General features: G+C 41.5%; 1 protein-coding gene across 5 annotated transcripts in view; it reads left to right on the top strand.

The window, feature by feature from the left end:
• LOC134882522 (protein 4.1-like) overlaps window positions 1-18,398 on the top strand; it is an 87,854-nt gene that overhangs the window by 36,030 nt on the left and 33,426 nt on the right. For all 5 annotated transcript variants that reach the window (XR_010168170.1, XR_010168169.1, XM_063910285.1 and 2 more), the window contains exons 2-3: window positions 15,023-15,153; window positions 15,669-15,836. Coding sequence is in view for 3 of the 5 variants with exons in the window: in XM_063910285.1 (XP_063766355.1) it covers window positions 15,115-15,153; window positions 15,669-15,836 (207 nt within the window). In the remaining 2 variants the exon portion in view is untranslated. The remainder of the gene's footprint in view (window positions 1-15,022; window positions 15,154-15,668; window positions 15,837-18,398) is intronic.

Below are 18,398 nucleotides of genomic sequence, written 5' to 3'. Positions count from 1 at the left end.
CAGGGAGTGCTGCCACTGGGAGCTTTGCAGGAGGGCCTTTTGTGCAGAAATATCATGTGCCCAGCAACCATCACAAGTTGTATGTATTGTTTCCTTCTGAGACAGACTGCGGATTTGTTCTAAAGGGAGAGAAAATGCAATTAACACATAGAAATGGTGTTTGTGCCGGAGAAGAAATAAGCTTTTGTGTGTAAATTTGATTTTAAGGAATAGGAAAACAGCCTGTGATCCCTTATATTTGTCCAGAACACTTTCACAAATGCCTTAACAGTGAACGATGCATCAGAAACCTGAGACAAGGTTTGATAATTGCAGGAAAAGGGGCAATAAACAACAGCAAAACATATTCAACATGTGCAAGTACAATCAGAGTGTCAGTTTTATGCTTATTACTTCCCAAACACATCCATTTCACATAAAATGTACTATTGTCCTCTCTGAAGAGACCCACAAATGCTCATTTTTCAGTTTGCTCTGTTAGCTGGCCGGCTCTTTTGTGATTGGTTAGCATCTTAGAGATGAGCCAATACAAGTGTGACTGTTACATAGCGATGTCAGTATGTTCTGGAAGTAAATAAAGGAGTCCAATGGAGTAGGGCTGCAGCTATCCATTATTTTAGTAATCGAGTATTCTATCGATTATTCCATCGAGTAATCGGATAAGGCGTTTTAGGAGAATTTTACAGGACAGTAAAGGGGTTAAAGAGAAATGAACTACTAATTGGTTTCCTTTTTAGAAAGATTTACATTTTTATTGCACAATTTAAAAAAGGTAAATACAACCTAAAACTAAGGCATACATTTAACAATGATATAACAATAATAATAATCAAATGTTGGGGTTTAAAGAAATCAAACAAATAGAACAAATTATATTTCCTGTGGTTATTTTCTTGAGCAAATCTTAGCTTAATTAAGGACATCATAACCTGTTGCCACCATTGATTTACGTTCTAAACTAGCCGTTGCATACAGCCATAATTAATGTACACTCTTTACTATCCTTTATCCCAACTAGCAAACATAATGATCATTATTTACGTGTAATGCTAACGTTAGCGTTACCTTGTCTCGGGTCCGCTCCGTGGGCTGGATGCCTTCGGTTCAGATGCTGAAGCATCGAAGACGTACTATTGTGGTACGCGAGTTCAAATGTACAATGGACACACTGAACACTGTTTTTTTCCACTTTTAAGGGTGTAATGATCCCAAACTTTTGACATTTCTTTTGTTTTTCTCGTTCCCGTCTCTTCCGTTCGCTGCTCGGTGTTTGTTGATTCCGCCATTTTGACTTTCGCACCGTCAACTTACGTCTACTTTACGTCAGAGCGTCAGAGCGTCTCTTTCAACGGCTCAGTGTCGTAAATCAACACAGCGTTGTCCCACTAATGATCATCCTAGAGAAACAGAGCGCCGCCGTTATATTGAGCTAGTTATATGGAAACGAAGCCTCGAGGCAGAGAATTTGCCTCGAGGAATTTTAGTAATCGAGTTATTCGAGTTACTCGAGTAATCGTTTCAGCCCTACAATGGAGGCGTTTCAGGCAGTGGGGGGAGACAAACTTCCTCTGGAGGAAACTTTGGGATTTTAGCACAAAAAGGGGCCTCTAAAAACTCTTCTACTTACATTTCTTCTGTTTTTGGAGGGTGAGATATTGCGTCCTGTACGGTGAATCACAACCTCTTGCAATAATTCCCTAATACCATCAAAGAAATTCAACTTCACTGTGAAGTCGTTCTGTGTGTAGTTTTGACAAATCCCAACAAATGCTGCACTGTTCCCAAACTCAAAGGTTTCTTTTAAAAAAACAGAAAGTGCTCCAGGCTTGCTCATTGGAATCCCGACCATATGTCCCGTGTATCGCCGGCTGATCCCTTTTTAATCCCGTGAGACAAATACAGTAAGAGGGTGACAACAACTCAAGTCGACTTGTGAGGAGATGAGTCCTGCTGTGAGGTCTTCTTGACACCCACCATTTTCCCTGCTGATTTATGGCGTTCTCTACGCATTCTGGGGGTGAAAGGAAATTGAAAGTATCACCTTCGAGGTGACTGCTGTGTGTATAAATGGCGGCTCTGTGTTATGAGGCAGTTAGTTTTGTCCTCCCTTTGCTTGATATCCAAGGCTTGCGGCTGTGTTGTTCTCTCTGGATTTATTCCCACAGAGGACAGTGCTTTCTGATGAACTCTGTTTTGCAAGGGCACGGTCTTGCAAAACAGAGTCAAGCGTGACCATTATCATAATATCATGCATAAGCAGGTTGACACAAGGCTTTGTTGGCACAGACAGCAAATAGATCTTTGCAAAATCAAGCAAGTTGAGAAAGAAAGTGGGAACATATATTGACTGCATGGAGAAAACATCCGGAAGATAAGTCTAATATATTTTCTTCCTCGTCCTGAAACGCACATCTCATTTGAAGCTTTTTAAGAAGCCCTGCTCCACTAAAAAGGGAAACTAATCTGAGCCAGGAAAACTCTGAGGAAAACAAAGCAGGTATTGTGTCAGTGCTTGCAACACCGTCATGAGGCAAGAGTTTCCGGATTGGAAAGGATGGATTTCACGACAGACAGTTTTTGTATTCTAGTTAAACACTGTTACTATGAGCTGGAGGGAATCCAAGCGGATGTTTACATGGTTTAATGTCCAAAAACATACCCGACCCTAACCCTAGAAGTGTAATGAATGACTAAAACCTATTGTGTTTCATTACTAGGTAAAATATTTACACCAATGGAGTACATTTGCCAACAAAAATCAGGTATAGGTTACATTTTTGTCAAGTTTCTTTTTATACGTGGAATATTTACCTGTCTTTACCTGGCTACTATTTGTCCCTCAGACATAAGTAAATGTTTGTTAAGGCTTTGGTCAAACAAGACTTGACTGGATGTTTGGCAGCGCCGCTGACAAACAGAGGTGTGTTGGAAACAGCCAATAGGAAGAAAGAACATGTTCATTGAATGCTGCTTTTGTTCATATTGAAGGTGCACCAATCAACACGTATATAAGGTTATGCATAATGAGGAAATGGTAGGATGCACTGACAAACCCACATTATTGCCTTGGCTGTTCCCATCTGTCTTACGGGGCTTTTTAGTGTCTTTCAGCTTGTTGTTTTGGTTTTATCGCCCGCAGTTTAACTGTTTACTGACCTTATCGGTTCCCAGTTAAAATATTTTGAACTATAACCAACCGGCTGTACGTTCAGGGGGTTGTTGATGTCGAAACGTAGCTAAAAGCAGAGTGATTATTCAGAGGCTAAGTAAGGCCCTTTTGAATCCAAAGGATATTGGTGATTCGTATAGATCTGATGTGTGTTTGAAGTGTAAGGGGGGTTGTTCTGTCCATGGTACTTCCTGATTGCCCCCAGTTGGGTCTGTCCATGTCCACCTGCTGCCTCAGAGCATTAATGGTGGGGAAGGTTTGGCGGTGGGGGTATGTTTATTCATCGATGATTACTCAAGTAGTTTTTGGGTGAGATTTGTTTGAAAATGGTTTTTTTTTGACGTACTTATCCATAGTCAGTCGTTGGCAACTCCCCAAATCCTCCTGGAGAACTGATAAAGAAGCTAAGCAATGTGTTGTATCGGACCAATGGCTTATGTTTTAACATGGTATCATTGTTTTACTGACTGTAGCACAGACAAATGTTCCCCCCTTTCCATGCCAACATTTTTTTTTAAAGCTGATATTCAAAACATTTCTCAGGGGAAGGCATGCCCTCGGACCTCCTTAGGGAGGGCGACACATTTGTCACTTTTTTCTCTCCCTGATGAGTTTGCATCCTTGATGTTGGACTCATGTTTGTTGAGTGGCCAGAAACTCAACCCTTAACGAAAACATGTTGCTATCTGTCTCGTGGAAGTGTCGGAACAGAACTTTTGGCTCACATGTTGACAATAACAACATTATAGGTTGATATAATGTCAGTGTTGTGTGGATAGCGTATAGCATTTCCCTAGCAAGCAAAGGAGAAATACACCCTGAAAGACTAAACCACGGATATTCAGATTATTCAGTATCATCACTGCATCAGTTAGCAATATTTATGCAGTGTTGGAAGTGTTTGGGACATTTTACTACGTCCTTGCAAGGTTGTTTTTGTGACTTTCACAGAAAAGAATATCAGACATTATTCAGATATGAGCCCAGAATGTCAAATTGTCATCACATCACAGGAGCGGTGCTGTCAACAAACACGCCTGAAATCATTGTCATCTCTCAGATTCCCTGCAAAGCAATGGATTTATGTGTGCATAAAAAACAAATATAATGACAGTTACACAGTAAACAGTGCAACACAGAGCAAGCGTAGGAAGAAAAACTGGAGGCTTGTAAACACATCACAGTTAAAAGGGGAAAAAGTGTTACATTAAATGTATACGAGAGAACAAAAAGAACATTTAATTATTACAGACCTAATGCAGGAAGAGAAATCAAAGGGAAGGAGAAAGTGTTGCGTGGGAGAGTGTGCGTTTGTGCATTTCTTCAAAGGAAAGGCAAAATGAGGGTGAGACTAAGTGTGTGTCAAGCAGTTTGGGTCTTCAGCCGACTCCTGTTTGAAAACATGGATTTATTGACAGCGGGACTTGAGCTACAGCAAAATAAAGCTCTCCTCCTCTAATGGAGAACAACAACCTTTTGTCGGGGAATCTGTTGAGTTGTCGGCTTGTATTCTAGATTTGAACTGAATAGAAAGTATGTTTTTATAGTGGGTAAAGAAAGGGACTTTAAGTCATGTACTCGTGTGTCTGAGTCTTGGCAGTTACTTGACAAAGATATTTGTACACTCTTGAAGGGATGGGTCTGATTTGTTAGGATATGGGATTGTTTGATGTACCTACAGTACGTGATGTTCAGTGAGTCTTCAAACTGCCAACGCAGCCTGGATAACTGACATTGAAGCGAAGCAATGAATTGCATCGGAAACCAAAGTTGTTATGTTTTTAAGACATGTGTTTTTTGTGACTATAAGACAAGGCAAGATTATTAATATAGCACCTTTCAACACATGGCAATTCAAAGTGCTTCACAAAAACGGAAGACATTAAGAGCATTAAGGAATAGTTTTGCACTTAGCTAACGAAAAATGTCACCCCGGTCGAGAGTAAAGTGTATCTATGACTGTTCACCGTTCGAATGACATTTACTTTTGTTTTGTCTTTGCATATTACCTGAGTTAATGGTAGGTCAATCGGTTAGTCTATTTGTGTTGTTTTGTGATCTTTAAAAGGTTAGGATCGGCTTCACTAAATTCACACAACGACACAAACAAGCTAAATGATTGCGGTACCACGAGGGTCCTGTGTTTCATGTGGTCTGGTTGCTTTGAACAGAAACGTAAAGAGGTTGAAATATTCAATATATTGTATTTACAGTATGATTTTTGGAGGTAGGTCTTTCTTTTAGGTCTCTTAAATGCTGTTTGCTGGTGCCCCTGTCCAGAGCAATACATAGGTTTGGTTGTGTTCTGTTATCCCGGCTAGCTCGCCATACTGGGGCATCACTGTAGGTAACACACTGATTATGTACGAATACGAGTACAACTTCACCTCCAAAAATCCAAATATCCCAGTAAAACTCTCAACAGCTTCTTGATTCTTATCTTTTTTGTGATCAAATGACGTTCAACATAACCACACTAAGCAGTCAAACACTTGAGAGCAGTTTCATGAAGGCGCGAAAATCGACAACATGATTGAGACCGCTCTGACCTGTTTTTCCTTTGTTGTCTTGAGCACAAAGCCAAGAAAAAAACAGCTGTAATTATGCTTCTGAGCTACAGGAAATCATTTTCCCGCGCAGAGGATCTGGTTTGGGGGAGTGCAGCCATCGTGGCAGTCTCTCATTAACTGGAGGCTCCACGCCGAGACAATTACACCCTGGCCTTTTGAGAATGTGACAGCACTTTTTGACAGGAACTGGTGAAAAGGGAGGCGGCATGTGAATGCGTTGGACTCACTCGAGATTGAATGATGCAACATATTGTATGCATGGGATGGGATATAAGCAGAACAAACCAAAGGAAGAATAATTCCCTTTGGTGAAGAGAGTCATGGAATAATTAATCAGACATATAGTGGGCGGTGAGGAAAAAACAAAAACAGTTTGAAGACTTGTTGAGGAGGAGACTGTGACAACGATAGCCTCACAGGAGACAAAAGTTGTCAAGCAATTCAAATGGCATTAGGCCTTTAAGAAGAATTTAGCGCTTACAAGCCAACAAGCTTTGTCTTGCCACCATGTGTCTCCCTGCCCCCAAGGCTCATGATGGTGCCTGTACTGCCGCCCGATGTGCTCCCACGCCCATGTCCTCATTTCCATAGTCTCTAACTGCCATGTTTCCCTTTGGCTACGTTACTTTTTCTCATTTATCACAGTATCAGCTGGAAGGGCGATAGGAAAAAACTAGTAGTCCCTGCGGTGTTTGGTGTCTGGCAGCTTCAGGGACAGATCTGTCAGGGCTGAGACGTCCCTCCTCCTGCATGCACCAGTGGTCTCCAGCGCAGCATGGGAAAGGTCAGCTTCCATTAGATGCACTGTGACAGAATGATGTGTCCGAGGCAATTTATTAAACCATGTCTGGCACTGGCTCCTGGTGATTTTGCTCCCCATCTGTGACTGTACTGCTCCCCAGGCAGCAGGCACCTTTTTAATTTCACCAAGTTCAGTACTGCGGGCTGCTGTGTTTCTGTTCCCACTGTCAGAAAAAGGTCATTATGGGACATTGTTTATGAACAGTTGTTCAATGAGGTTATTCTAAAGGTGAATATATTTGCCAAAAGGAAGAGGAGAATTGCATTGTTCACAAAGAAGAAGAGGAAGAAGACATACTTTAATAATACCCAATTAGGAAATGACTTTTTCCACTCTTGTTTTATTTCCATATTTCTTTAAACTTGAGCCACTAAAAGAGCCCAAAAAGGGGATAACAGCTGTATTGGAGATATTTTCAATTTCTTTCTTTCATGTTTACTGAAAATAATCTATAATTCAACTAATATAGACAACAGGAAAAGGAGCAATGCAACATTTATAAACTGAGTGAATAATGAGATTTTCTCTCTTTTTTTGAGAGGTTATTCATACGCATCGTGTAAAATGAGATAATTTATAATAGAAAAAATGAATAGAAAGTACAGTAATTAATTCATTGTGATTTTATGCATCTGTAGTGTTTGTGAACTAATTATCACGTCCATAAGAATAATTAAAACAAGGATATTTCCTCAGACTGATTGTTTTTAAAAATCTATAATTGTTGCGTCTCTGCTTTGCATTCTGATTTACTGAGCACATCTTCTTCCTCCAGCTGCACAGAGGAAACACGCTTTCCTCTGGGGGGGGATTCCAGTCAGCTGCAGGAATGTGGAACTTGACGAGTCATGCAGTTGTTGTTGTTGTTGTTGTTGTGGCTCTACTTTTACTCCAGCCTCAGTCCTTCCTCTCCGGCTTCATCTGTCATCATGCAGAAAAACTAAGCAGAGTCCTGAGCGGCCTCTACGAGAGGTGTTACAAAGAGAATTAATACAACTCGAGTGGAAAAACACATTGCATCACTCTACACACGGAAAGTAAAACAGTAAAAATGCTCAGGGCGATGCCTGTGTGGCTTCAATCAGCGTTACACTGAAGTTGTCAGTGTGTGAGACGTCCGTATGTGGGATGTTGGGAAATGAGAGCAGTGTGTGTCCTTGAGCCTCCCATCCCTCCCTCTTTCTCTCTCTCTGAGTGACTGCATGAACTGCCGCTGACACGTTGAAGTGTGCCGTGGATCAGGCAGAAGCACTGCTGCTTTCTAGGAAGGAGAGCCAGATATGTTGACAACATGATGAGGTGTTCGTGAGAAACAAAGAAACGCTTTATGCATAAACACGAGAGGTGAGGGGTTAGGAAGGGGAAGAAAGCGGTGGAAAAACACTGTTTTTAGGCTATTTTCCATTCTTTTTTTTGGAGTAGTGGGAAGAAAACATCCCAAAATCCATTTTAGGCTCCTATTTTACTTTCGTCTGATTGTGTTTGTAGATTTATCCTAAATACACCAAAAGTTAGCATGATAGTGCCTCATTTGCATATTTAAACATCAGAATCTTGATATGTAAATCAATTTGTAATGTAAGTAATGAGGGAAGGGGAAGGGGAGGGGAGAGTTTTATGCTGATATCTACATTATTAGTTCTCATGTCTACCCTTTTTACCTTTATCGCCTCACAATGTGTTTTTCCTCGGACTCTGAGACCGAGATCTCCACTTCAGTTAGCACTTCCTAACTTTCCAGTTTCATCCCTATCTATATTCTGAAGAGTTTTTCTGGGGGTAGTTCATATATAATTCATCACCGGATTGATATAACATTTTATTCCTGGAAAATGGTGGAAATGGATTTTTCATGGCTGCTGACCATTATTTCTTATTCATGGAGAGATTTCCGAAAATGCGTTTGGTAAACATTTTTGACAAAATGAAACGTTGAATCTGGTTTCTCAAATGTTCAGTTTTCTGTTCTGGAAACGTAGCACGATTTTAAAAAAGATAATGCCCCATTTGCATACTTGAACACAACAATTGAGAGAACCAATGTGATGAATAACTGTGTTTATGTCTGTCGGCGCTATCTTGATCTTCACCATTCTCAACCATAATTGTGATCTGTGTGAGGTTTCATTTCAATTTTACAAGAATACGGATGGATTTCAATGAAATGTGGTAGATTACATAATCACATCCTCCTCAGAGTGAACAGTACTGACTGGAGATCCCTGTTGACCAGCTGCCTACCGAGCTAATGGTGGTCCAATCAGCCTCAATTGTACTTTGGCTTAACTACTTATTAGCAGTGGTGTAAGTAACTAAGTACATTTGCTCAAGTACTGTTCTTGAGTACACTTTTGAGGTACTTGTACTTTACTTGAGTATTTCAAATTTGTGCTACTGCTCCCCTACAATTCAGAGGTAAATATTGTACTTTTACTCCACTACATTTATTTAATCCCTTTAGTTGCTAGGCAGATTAAATCAGACTGTAGTTCACCTGCAGTAAATCCAGCAGCTACCCTGCAGTATACAAAGCCATTCAAACTAGCTGCACCTTTACCAGCTCTGAGAACACTTTAATGATCAATCATTATAAAACATATCAGAGATATTATTCTGAAATGGACCAATCAGACAATGACTACTTTTACTGTCGCTACTTTAAGTACATTTAGAGGAGAGTACTTTCTACTTTCACTGGAGGAACATTTAGAATACTTTTACTGTGACAGAGTATTCCTACACTCTGGTACTTCTACTTTACTCAAGTACAAGACCTGAGTACTTCTACTTTACTCAAGTACAAGATCTGAGTACTTCTACTTTACTCAAGTACAAGATCTGAGTACTTCTACTTTTACTCAAGTACAAGATCTAAGTACTTTTCCCACCTCTGCTTATTAGCTATGATGCTAAAAAAAGTAGGTAAACATTGGTTAATTTTGTACCTGCTATACACCTTACAAAATGCACATCTCTGCCAAGACTATCTTCATGAAAGTAATGCATGTGTACGCTACGTTTCTTGGATCCGCCCCAAAATCAAATGGGTTCTTCCTTGGCCATTGCGACACCCTTCCACCGAGTTAAATGAACATTGGTCCAGTATTTCTTAGTCAGTGAAAAACTAACCAACAAACTGAACAAGAAACTCTTTGGCAAAGGCAGTTGTATGTCCGACTTGAACTCTGTCTGCCTGTAGTCCAAGATTTATACCTCTATCTACAGCGTGTGCTGTATATTATCACTGTCACTGCACCGTCGAGAAGTAATCTTGTAAAATGTTTTTACTTTTAGCCATAAAGATCGTTGTCCCTTTCCCGTAGTGTAATTTACAACCAGTGGTCCGGGTCTATAGAGAGTCTAACTCATTCTGCTTACATAAATCTGACCTTAAACCAGAAGGTCGACTCTTGAATACTGTTTGGGTGAAAAGCACTCATGAAGTGGAATCCAAACTTTAACTTAAAAGTGAAATATGTGCACTCGACAACAACGGTGAGAGCTGACCTCAACCAAAAATGTTTCCAAAAGAGAAAAATAATGTGCGTATCAGCTTCAGATCCACTCCAAAATAATGGGTTTTCTGTGGTCCATGCTTCACCCTTTTACCAATTTTAAAATCATTCAGGCTAGTTTTTCTATTATCCTGCTGGAAAACAAACCAACATACCCCATGTTTGATAGCTGTAGCTGCAGACCTGCAGACAAACAACTCACAAGCTAGTGATAGTGAGGTGATCCACTTAGCTATTGTGTCTCTCTGATGCCGGTGCACTTCTCTTTGTGATTACTCGGCTTCATTCAGTGCATGCCACTGGATAAATGTGATCAAGACCATGGGTTGTACAATGGAATTACAGTTGTGTGTATCGGCCAAATAGTGCTGACTGCGCCTGTCTGAGGAGAAGCCAGGCAGTAGATGGTTGAGAGGGAGGGTTAGCCTCTCTACCGTTAACCAGAGGGATGGCTGTGTGACATTTCCTTTTGAGTCGTGATGCCACATCATCTCATTTCCTCCCTGTTGTCATTTTTCTTATCGCTCCCGTTTATCCTTGATCCGTCTGTCTTTCTAGCGGCTTCATCTTTTGGCCTTCACATCTTCCCTCCTTGTTCAGTTTGGGCTTTTTCTGTTTTATCTCTGTCACTCCACAGAAGAGAGTAGAGAAGAAAAAAAAAAAACTCTATGCTGTTACCATGGCAACTGCATTTAGGAGCTGAGCCAGTGCTCTTCCATAGACATGCGCTCTCCCTCCTCTCATTCTCCCTCCACTCGCAATACTAAGATTTAAGCCTCTATACCTCTGATGAGAAAGGAGCAGGATGAATGAAGAGAACGCGCTGCGCTTGTTAGCGTTTAATAAACCCTCCGAGGGAGACAATGTGCTTTTTCTCTGTGATGAACCATCGTTACTGATGGCAGATATCAAAGACACACATTGTCAGGGAACTGCACACAGCGTACAACAAAGGACACACGGCTGCACTGTAAGGTGCTTTTCTTCTCCTCTGCAGAGGTCTCGCTCGCTAGTATTACAGAGGTAATTGTGGGTAATGGTGTGGTACAGCAAATGAATGCATTTGCAGGGCTCCACTGACATCCATCTATATTAATTTGGCGACTAATCTGATGTCATGAGGAGATGTCTAAATTAAGGGTCCCCATGTTCCACAAACTCATTTTGGATAACGTGATTTGCATTCTCAAAGAGGCCATATAATGCTTTTTTCTGAGGGGTTTTCCCTTTCCTTTAGTTTGTTATATAGAATTTTGGTGCATGTAAATGGTCTGCAAAGGCTAAAAGCCCTGTTCCCTCCAAAGGGAGTTGCCTGAAACGCCTCCATTGGACTCCTTTGATTACTTCTGTAACTGTGACAGTAAGTGACATGAGTATGTAACACTCACGCTATTGACTAGCAGTCCTAGGCATTTTACGTTATAGGCTAAGGGGCGGGAAATCTCTTAGCATTTGAACAATCGCAACGGAGCCAGTCAGCTAACCAATCAGAGCCGATCTCTGGTTTCAGACAGAGGGTGAAAAGAGGTGCAGCAGCACAGGCAGTATGAGAAACATAAAGAGCTTTTTGAATATTAAAGAAGAAGAAGAAGACATACTTTTATTAATCCCTTACAGGGAAACTGCTTTTCTCTACTCTGTTGTGTTGACACACATTACACACACAGAGGATATACATGCACACACAACCACATGCAGAAAGCATGGCGATATGTCCCAGGAGAGGAGCTAAATACTAATGTGAACCTGGAAATGAGCAGAATAGGGCCACTTTAAGTTTGTTAACGTGTCGTCATAGGACTTTTTCTATTTTGGCTGACATGTATCGTACACATCGTTCATGACCACTTCAGCGGAACAGCAAGTATTGATTTGGCTGGTAATACAATTCGCCATGTTGGCTGTGTGCTCGTTAATGTGTTGAGAACAAAAGTGAAAAATGTCCACTGTGGGGAGCAGAGATGGCCGGATGGGCTGTTTTCAGATGATGTGTTTCTGTGAACACAGCACAGCTGAGACTGGATTATTCACACAGACAGCTGTAGATGGATGCATTGTGTCAGGAAGCCCAGATGGATGTTAAGTGAGGGGGGGACAGCAGCGTCTGGTCGGCTCGGACCGGATGAGAAAGCGCGCACCTGTGTGGCACAGTGCCGAGACGCTTGTTATTTTCAGCTTGAATAAAACTGACTAGGAGTTGAACGTGATAACAGTAAGACAGCGGCCCTTCGACATCTAAACACCACACTCCATGGAGTTTTCCCCCTCCAGTCAGGAAGTGTATTTGGCATTCACAACGATGATGCAACCGGTGGATTAAAATTGATTCAGCAATTTATAGTCCAGAGCCCGAGAGAGAAGATGAGTGGACATACCACTCCGTTCCTCACTGTTCTCCCCAAGGAGAGGAATTCATTCCCGGCAAATCTCTGTGATTGTAAGTAATGGCAAAGCTGTGATGAAGAGGAAGAGGAGGAGGGAGGGAGGGTTTCACACTCCTATAACCGCGTGCAAAATGTCAAGACCTTCCCTGATTGGTAGCCACTGGGGGTTTGTCTCCTCTCTGAACCAGTGTGAACCGGTTAAGTTCCCGCATCAGTCGCCCGCCACGGTCCCCTCTAACCCCCCACAAGCATAATGTTGATATGATTTACTGCTCGGGGGCAGAGAGGTCCTATAGGATCATACGGAGAATGGATTAAATACAAAGTCCTAGAGTAGTGTCCGGGGAATTCTACTATACACAGGCATTGTTTCTATATGCTGTGTTGAGAGGATACCTCTGAGGACATGTTCACTTATAAAAGGCCTCGTCTTCTTTTAATAAAAGGTCACAGAAGAACATGTTCCAGGGTCATACACTTTCTTTTACATCTGCTGGGGAATAGGCGGGCTAATGGTCAATAACACACTGGTGTTACCGATCACACTGAACATTGTCCAATAATAGATATTCGTCAATGTGTGCTCGATCTCTTTCGACAGCTTTTCTTCTTAATTCCAAAGATGATCAAATAGGCACTTTTGCTTTTCACTTGCCTATCACTAAATCATCCATCATTGTTTTGTCGATTTAAAGACGATATTTTATGCAATTTCAGCTTCATATTTGTATTTTATTCCTCCACTGGGACATGTCTCCATGCTTTAATGTTCAAAAAGCTCTTTATTTCTCTCAGACTGCCTGTGCTGCAGCACCTCTTTTCACCCTCTGTCTGAAACCAGTTAAATGAAGGCCAGTCTGCTCTGATTGGTTAGCTGGACGGTTCTGTTGTGATTGGTCCATCGCTAAGAGATGTCTCGCCCCTTAACCTATCACGTACAATGTGTTGGAGCTCTTGCCAATAGAAGCGCAAGTCTTACCTTGTCACTAGCTCCCTTTTTTTAGCATGTCAGACCAATTACATGCACACAAACATATATAACATACAGCAGAAAAGGGAAAACCCTCAACAGCGTTAAAGGGCCTCTTTAACATATTGTATTGGGGATTTTACGCTATCAACGGGTGTGAAGGTCTATGAAGTATTTGTCGGGAACAGAGACTGATGTCAATGTGGAGCGATTCTTTCATATCACTCCAGTGAGCCTCTATGAGACGTGTTTACAGTACACGCCTCTCCAAACCAAGAAAACTGGCTGCCCACTTCTTCAGCAGTTGTTATTATTCAGTCCACCCACACCTATAACATGCAACCGAAGGCACTTCATTCCAACTGATTTCCAGGATAATCAAAGTGAGTTTGAAGTGGAGGAGGTGGTAAGCTGTAGGAAACTGGCTTACCATAAAGGGAAAAAAAGGCCACTTGAGGAACACAACACATCTGCATAACTCAAACCGTGTACCTGTTTCACAAAACATGTTACTGTAAATCAGGGGTGTCCAAACTACTATTTTGAATCAACCCTCATCGCATTCAAACAGTGTAATGTTGTCAAATGAGACACACATGTATTGTTGCATGTTGAATATATATGAACACACATCCTATAGAGTATTCATGTGTTAATAAGTCCACTTTTTAAATAAAGGTTGAAAGATAAGAGAAATGTCAAATAACTTATTTACATAACAAGCTTGAAATATAACTTTCACATTTCCCCTTATTATAAACACTCTGAGCCTTCAGTTTTAAAGAACGAGCTGCCAATAAAATAAATGCAACCCTATGGAGAGCTGGGATGAAGGCGGTTCTTAAAGCAGATTCACGTATGAAGCATCATTTACCTACATTTGATTGATTTTGCTAACGTTAACTTATGAGGCAATACACCTCTTCTTTAGTCAGCCAGCCCTTTGTGTCCCTCAGGGAAAAAGGTTTGGACACCCCTCCTGTACGTAAGTGTTTAGTATTAACGCCTGAATATGTTTTTATTAGACAAATCAACACTTTGACGTGACCCTGCATACTACATATCTGCAATTCAGTTACATAGCATTGAACCATGAAGCAATAAAGACTTCAGAATTACAAGCATTCATACCCACTCAGGGAGGATAGGACCCTTATCTGATTTTAAGGTTGCGACTAAAAGAACCATTTATAGCCGTGGCCATCATGATTAGTGCTCACGGTCTTATTCGCTAATTCATTTTTTTTTTCGGTTATCACCGCCTCAGTGCTGGAGTTTGTCTTGCTTAAATAGATGATGATTATCTGGCTCAGTGAGGGATTCTATAATTAAAGAAAATGTCCTTGAAGGCAAGGTGAACCAAGTCTGTGGAAATGGGTGTTCTATCGAGAAGCTACAGCTTTCAGAATGTGTGTGTTTTTTTCTGGTGCCAGCACTGCCATTATTTCAGGGATTGAATTTCCACAGTCTCCAGAGCTCCCGCTGTCATCGCAGCTTATTTGATGCGGGAAGAAAGCATGCATTAAAGCTTTTGCCTAGGCGTTTTGACGAGAGGCTCTGCTCCGTTGCGACACTATTTGAACATATTTGTTGTCTTCTTGTCTTTCCTCAGGTTGGTGTTACTTCGCTGACGAGACGAGGCAAGTATCGGAGGTGACGAGATCAATATAGGAGACCTCCCAGACAGCAGGGGCAGCAGCGAGCATGCAGGACTCAGCCTCAGACAGCAAGATGGCCAAACAGGTCAGCACGAAACAAATTACATTACTTATTATAATTTATTGATTTTTGACACAATTTTTGCTGGTCTGAAGCAGTCTTCAAGCCACAATAAAGAACATAATCGCACTAGTATCTAATTTCTTGTCCCATTGTTCAGTGGTTGCCTAATAACTTCGGGTCAAGCTTCCAATAGATCTACGATATGCTAGATAAGCCCCCTGGCACAAAAGCCATCATTTAATAATGTCAAAATACAGATTCTACACCATAGACTTTCGCTGAGGCCATTACAATCAAATAACTAATATCTTATAAATAGGGCGGGGGTGGCAAAGTCCATAGGGGCTTGGCTTGGGAACTGCAGGTCACCAGTGCTACCGAGGTGTCCCTGAGCAATGATGGGTCAAATGCAGAATGTAAATTCCCCCTCTTTGGGACCATTAAGGGTTCCTTCTTCTCTTCTACCACCCATGTATCAGTAAGATGAAGTGCATAACTTAGTCATTTGTCCAACCATGTTCTACATTTATGTTAAGGACCAGAACTCCAAGCACCTTGATGAACACAGAGATACAGACGACATGTCGGAGAAGACGTCGCCAAACAAGAACCTCAAATCTCCCCAGAAAGGATCCAAACGACTTAAAACAGCCCCTTTCAAAATCACCCTGCTGGACACGTCAGAGTTCGAAGGCGAAATTGAGGTAAGGACAGAGGAAGACTCTTTAATGGAATACGGTTTTTATATACAATTCTCAATAAGCTTTAGTTTTCCTTTGCAGTTTTGCCCTTTGTGGGCTTTTGTGTGTTCTTTAGTGCTGCTCTCAGTGGATAAAACAGACCAAGAGAATGAAAGAAAGGGTGCCATGCTGAGAGCTCACCAGGGGGGCCAAGCCAAAGCAATGTTACACATTTTCAGAAAGTGTTCCTTCTACACCAGATCTCTGTTGTCATTACTCAAGAACTGGGATACGGGTATTTACCGCTTGCTTGGAAAGGGAACTGAAGGCATGCATTAGAAAGGAGAGAGGAGAGAGATGCAAGTGCATAGCCTGAAGATAAATGCACTGAAAGAAGCCGGAGGTTTTATGTCTCACAGCAGCACACTTCTGACAGAATAGGTCTCTCCATTTGAAATGTATTTTGCAGGATTGTGATGGCAGGAATTCGCATCCATTTGCTTAACTTTGGAGGTGACTATGCAGCATTATTTTAAGCTTCTTGTTTGGGCTGAACTTTCACTTCCGCTCACTGAGAATCTTTCCAGACACCCAAATCCAAGGCGTGATGTCTAGCACTGCTTCTGTCAACGAGATCTAAGACGTAATGCCAATTGATGTCACAGCCTAGTACTCTGCCTGTACAATTCTTCAGCAAAACGGTCTTGAGGACTGGAACTGTATTGTATAGTTTATGGTTAAGACTTGTGTATCAACATTGGGATATAACCTCAGTACTTTCTGGGTGCAACTGGTACATTGTCTCAGCCTCAAGTATCAGAACGATATTGAAGTTACAATATGAAATGACAAAATAGGACATTGCCTTTGAAGATTACCTGTATTTCATTCTGGCGTCCCTATCAGTAGGAAACTGTTTCCCAGTGCTTTAAAACCCTTGGAAAGAGTTTTTCAGGTGACCATTTTCTTGCCTGTTAGCCACTTGGTTCTGAAAGGTTATAAGAATTGGACAATGATGCAGCGGTTGCTTTGTATGCCCACCTAAAGGGTTTCACCATGCAGCTTGCTACCTGTGCCGTCATATATGTTGCATGACCTTAAGAGGCTGCATGTCAGTGAAAGGTTATCAAAACTATTTAAGTTTCTTGAGTCTTTAATTCGGATTACAGAGTTTTGTCGTTACTGTAAGTTAGCATTGACTGCTTGCTCAGATGCTTATGGTTCTTTACCTGTAGTTTATGACCTGTGCAGTCGTTCAGGTTGCATGGCCACAAGAGGTCAGTTAAAAGTAATCAAAACTTTGACTGTGTGACTTTCCGAGTTCAGAGTTTTACCATTACTGTAAGTTAGCATCGACTGCTTGCTCTGATGTGTATGCTTGTTTACAAAAGTAAAACCATTTCAAACATAAGACAACAGTTCCTTCCACTATTTTTTCTGGAGCTTTAATCTGCATCACACACTCTTCATAACCATTTTGCCCTGCTCTGTACAGCTCCTCCACTTTAAGAACACATATTTTAACGTTTCTTTCCTGATATTTCTTTTATATTTTCTGTTGTAAATTGTTTTACTCTTATGTATATTGACTTTTGTATATTTTGTTTGTTGCCATGCACCAAATCCATTAACGTTGCTCCTATTCCCCTCTCTAAGGTACCGAAAAGTATTGTATCGGTACGGATATTGATGAAGTATTTCTGCTAAAATCTTTATCCGCTGTTAAGGGTCACAGGATGTCCCTTTTTTCCAATAAAAGCCATCAGCTCAGGATGCTAACAGGGTGCTAGGAAATCTATAGTTATTACATGGTTGCAATCCAGGTGCAGCCAAGGAGAAAATAGAAGAGCAATGTTATTATGAGCCACCCCTTAGGATACTTATGCACAACTTTGTGTGTGTTGGGGGAGGGGCGGTACAACTGTATGTGTGTGTGAGGGTAAGAATATCAGGAATGCCATGCATGCACCAACACTCTCTCAGCATTGGGAAAACATTCAGCAAAACCCTGGGGGCTTTTTTCAATAGTTAGCATTATGAGAGCTTTTGTCTCTGAAGCTCCTAAATATTTGAATATGCCCGTCGTCGCCAGGAGAGGATGCACAAAGTAGTCTCTTGTTTAGTCTCTTGTTTGTTTAATTCTAGTTAAGAGAGATCCTCAAACATCCAGGTCTTGGCAGGCTTACCCCTACTTCCTGTTTTTAATTGCTGGTTTGTAGCTTCATGCCTGTCACATTCAAACCTCCCCTCGATTTCTATGAGTTGCTAATAACAGTGTTGAGTGAAGTCAGGCCACACTTTGGGAGTGCTCTCCCCGTAGGAGGTGCCACATTCATGTGTTAATTAAGTCACTTGCCATCGATGCCCGTGTGAGCCTCTCTGTGGTCCTCGGGCAGGAGAGGATCCACCACGCCCATACTCATTTCAATCACCCCTGACTTCCCCCCTCTGCCCACTGGGGTGTGATCCGCCCAATGGTAAAGCCTGGCTGAGTAAAACAGGGCTATTTTTAGCTAAATGTAGGGTTTCATGTTGTCTTTCTACATAGAGTCTTTTGGATGTCTATTCAGGTGGCAAAGCTGAAAT

This window comes from Eleginops maclovinus, chromosome 20 (genome assembly GCF_036324505.1).
Source record: "Eleginops maclovinus isolate JMC-PN-2008 ecotype Puerto Natales chromosome 20, JC_Emac_rtc_rv5, whole genome shotgun sequence".
Classification (NCBI taxonomy): domain Eukaryota; kingdom Metazoa; phylum Chordata; class Actinopteri; order Perciformes; family Eleginopidae; genus Eleginops; species Eleginops maclovinus.
This window is presented reverse-complemented; position numbering and strand designations above follow the sequence as displayed.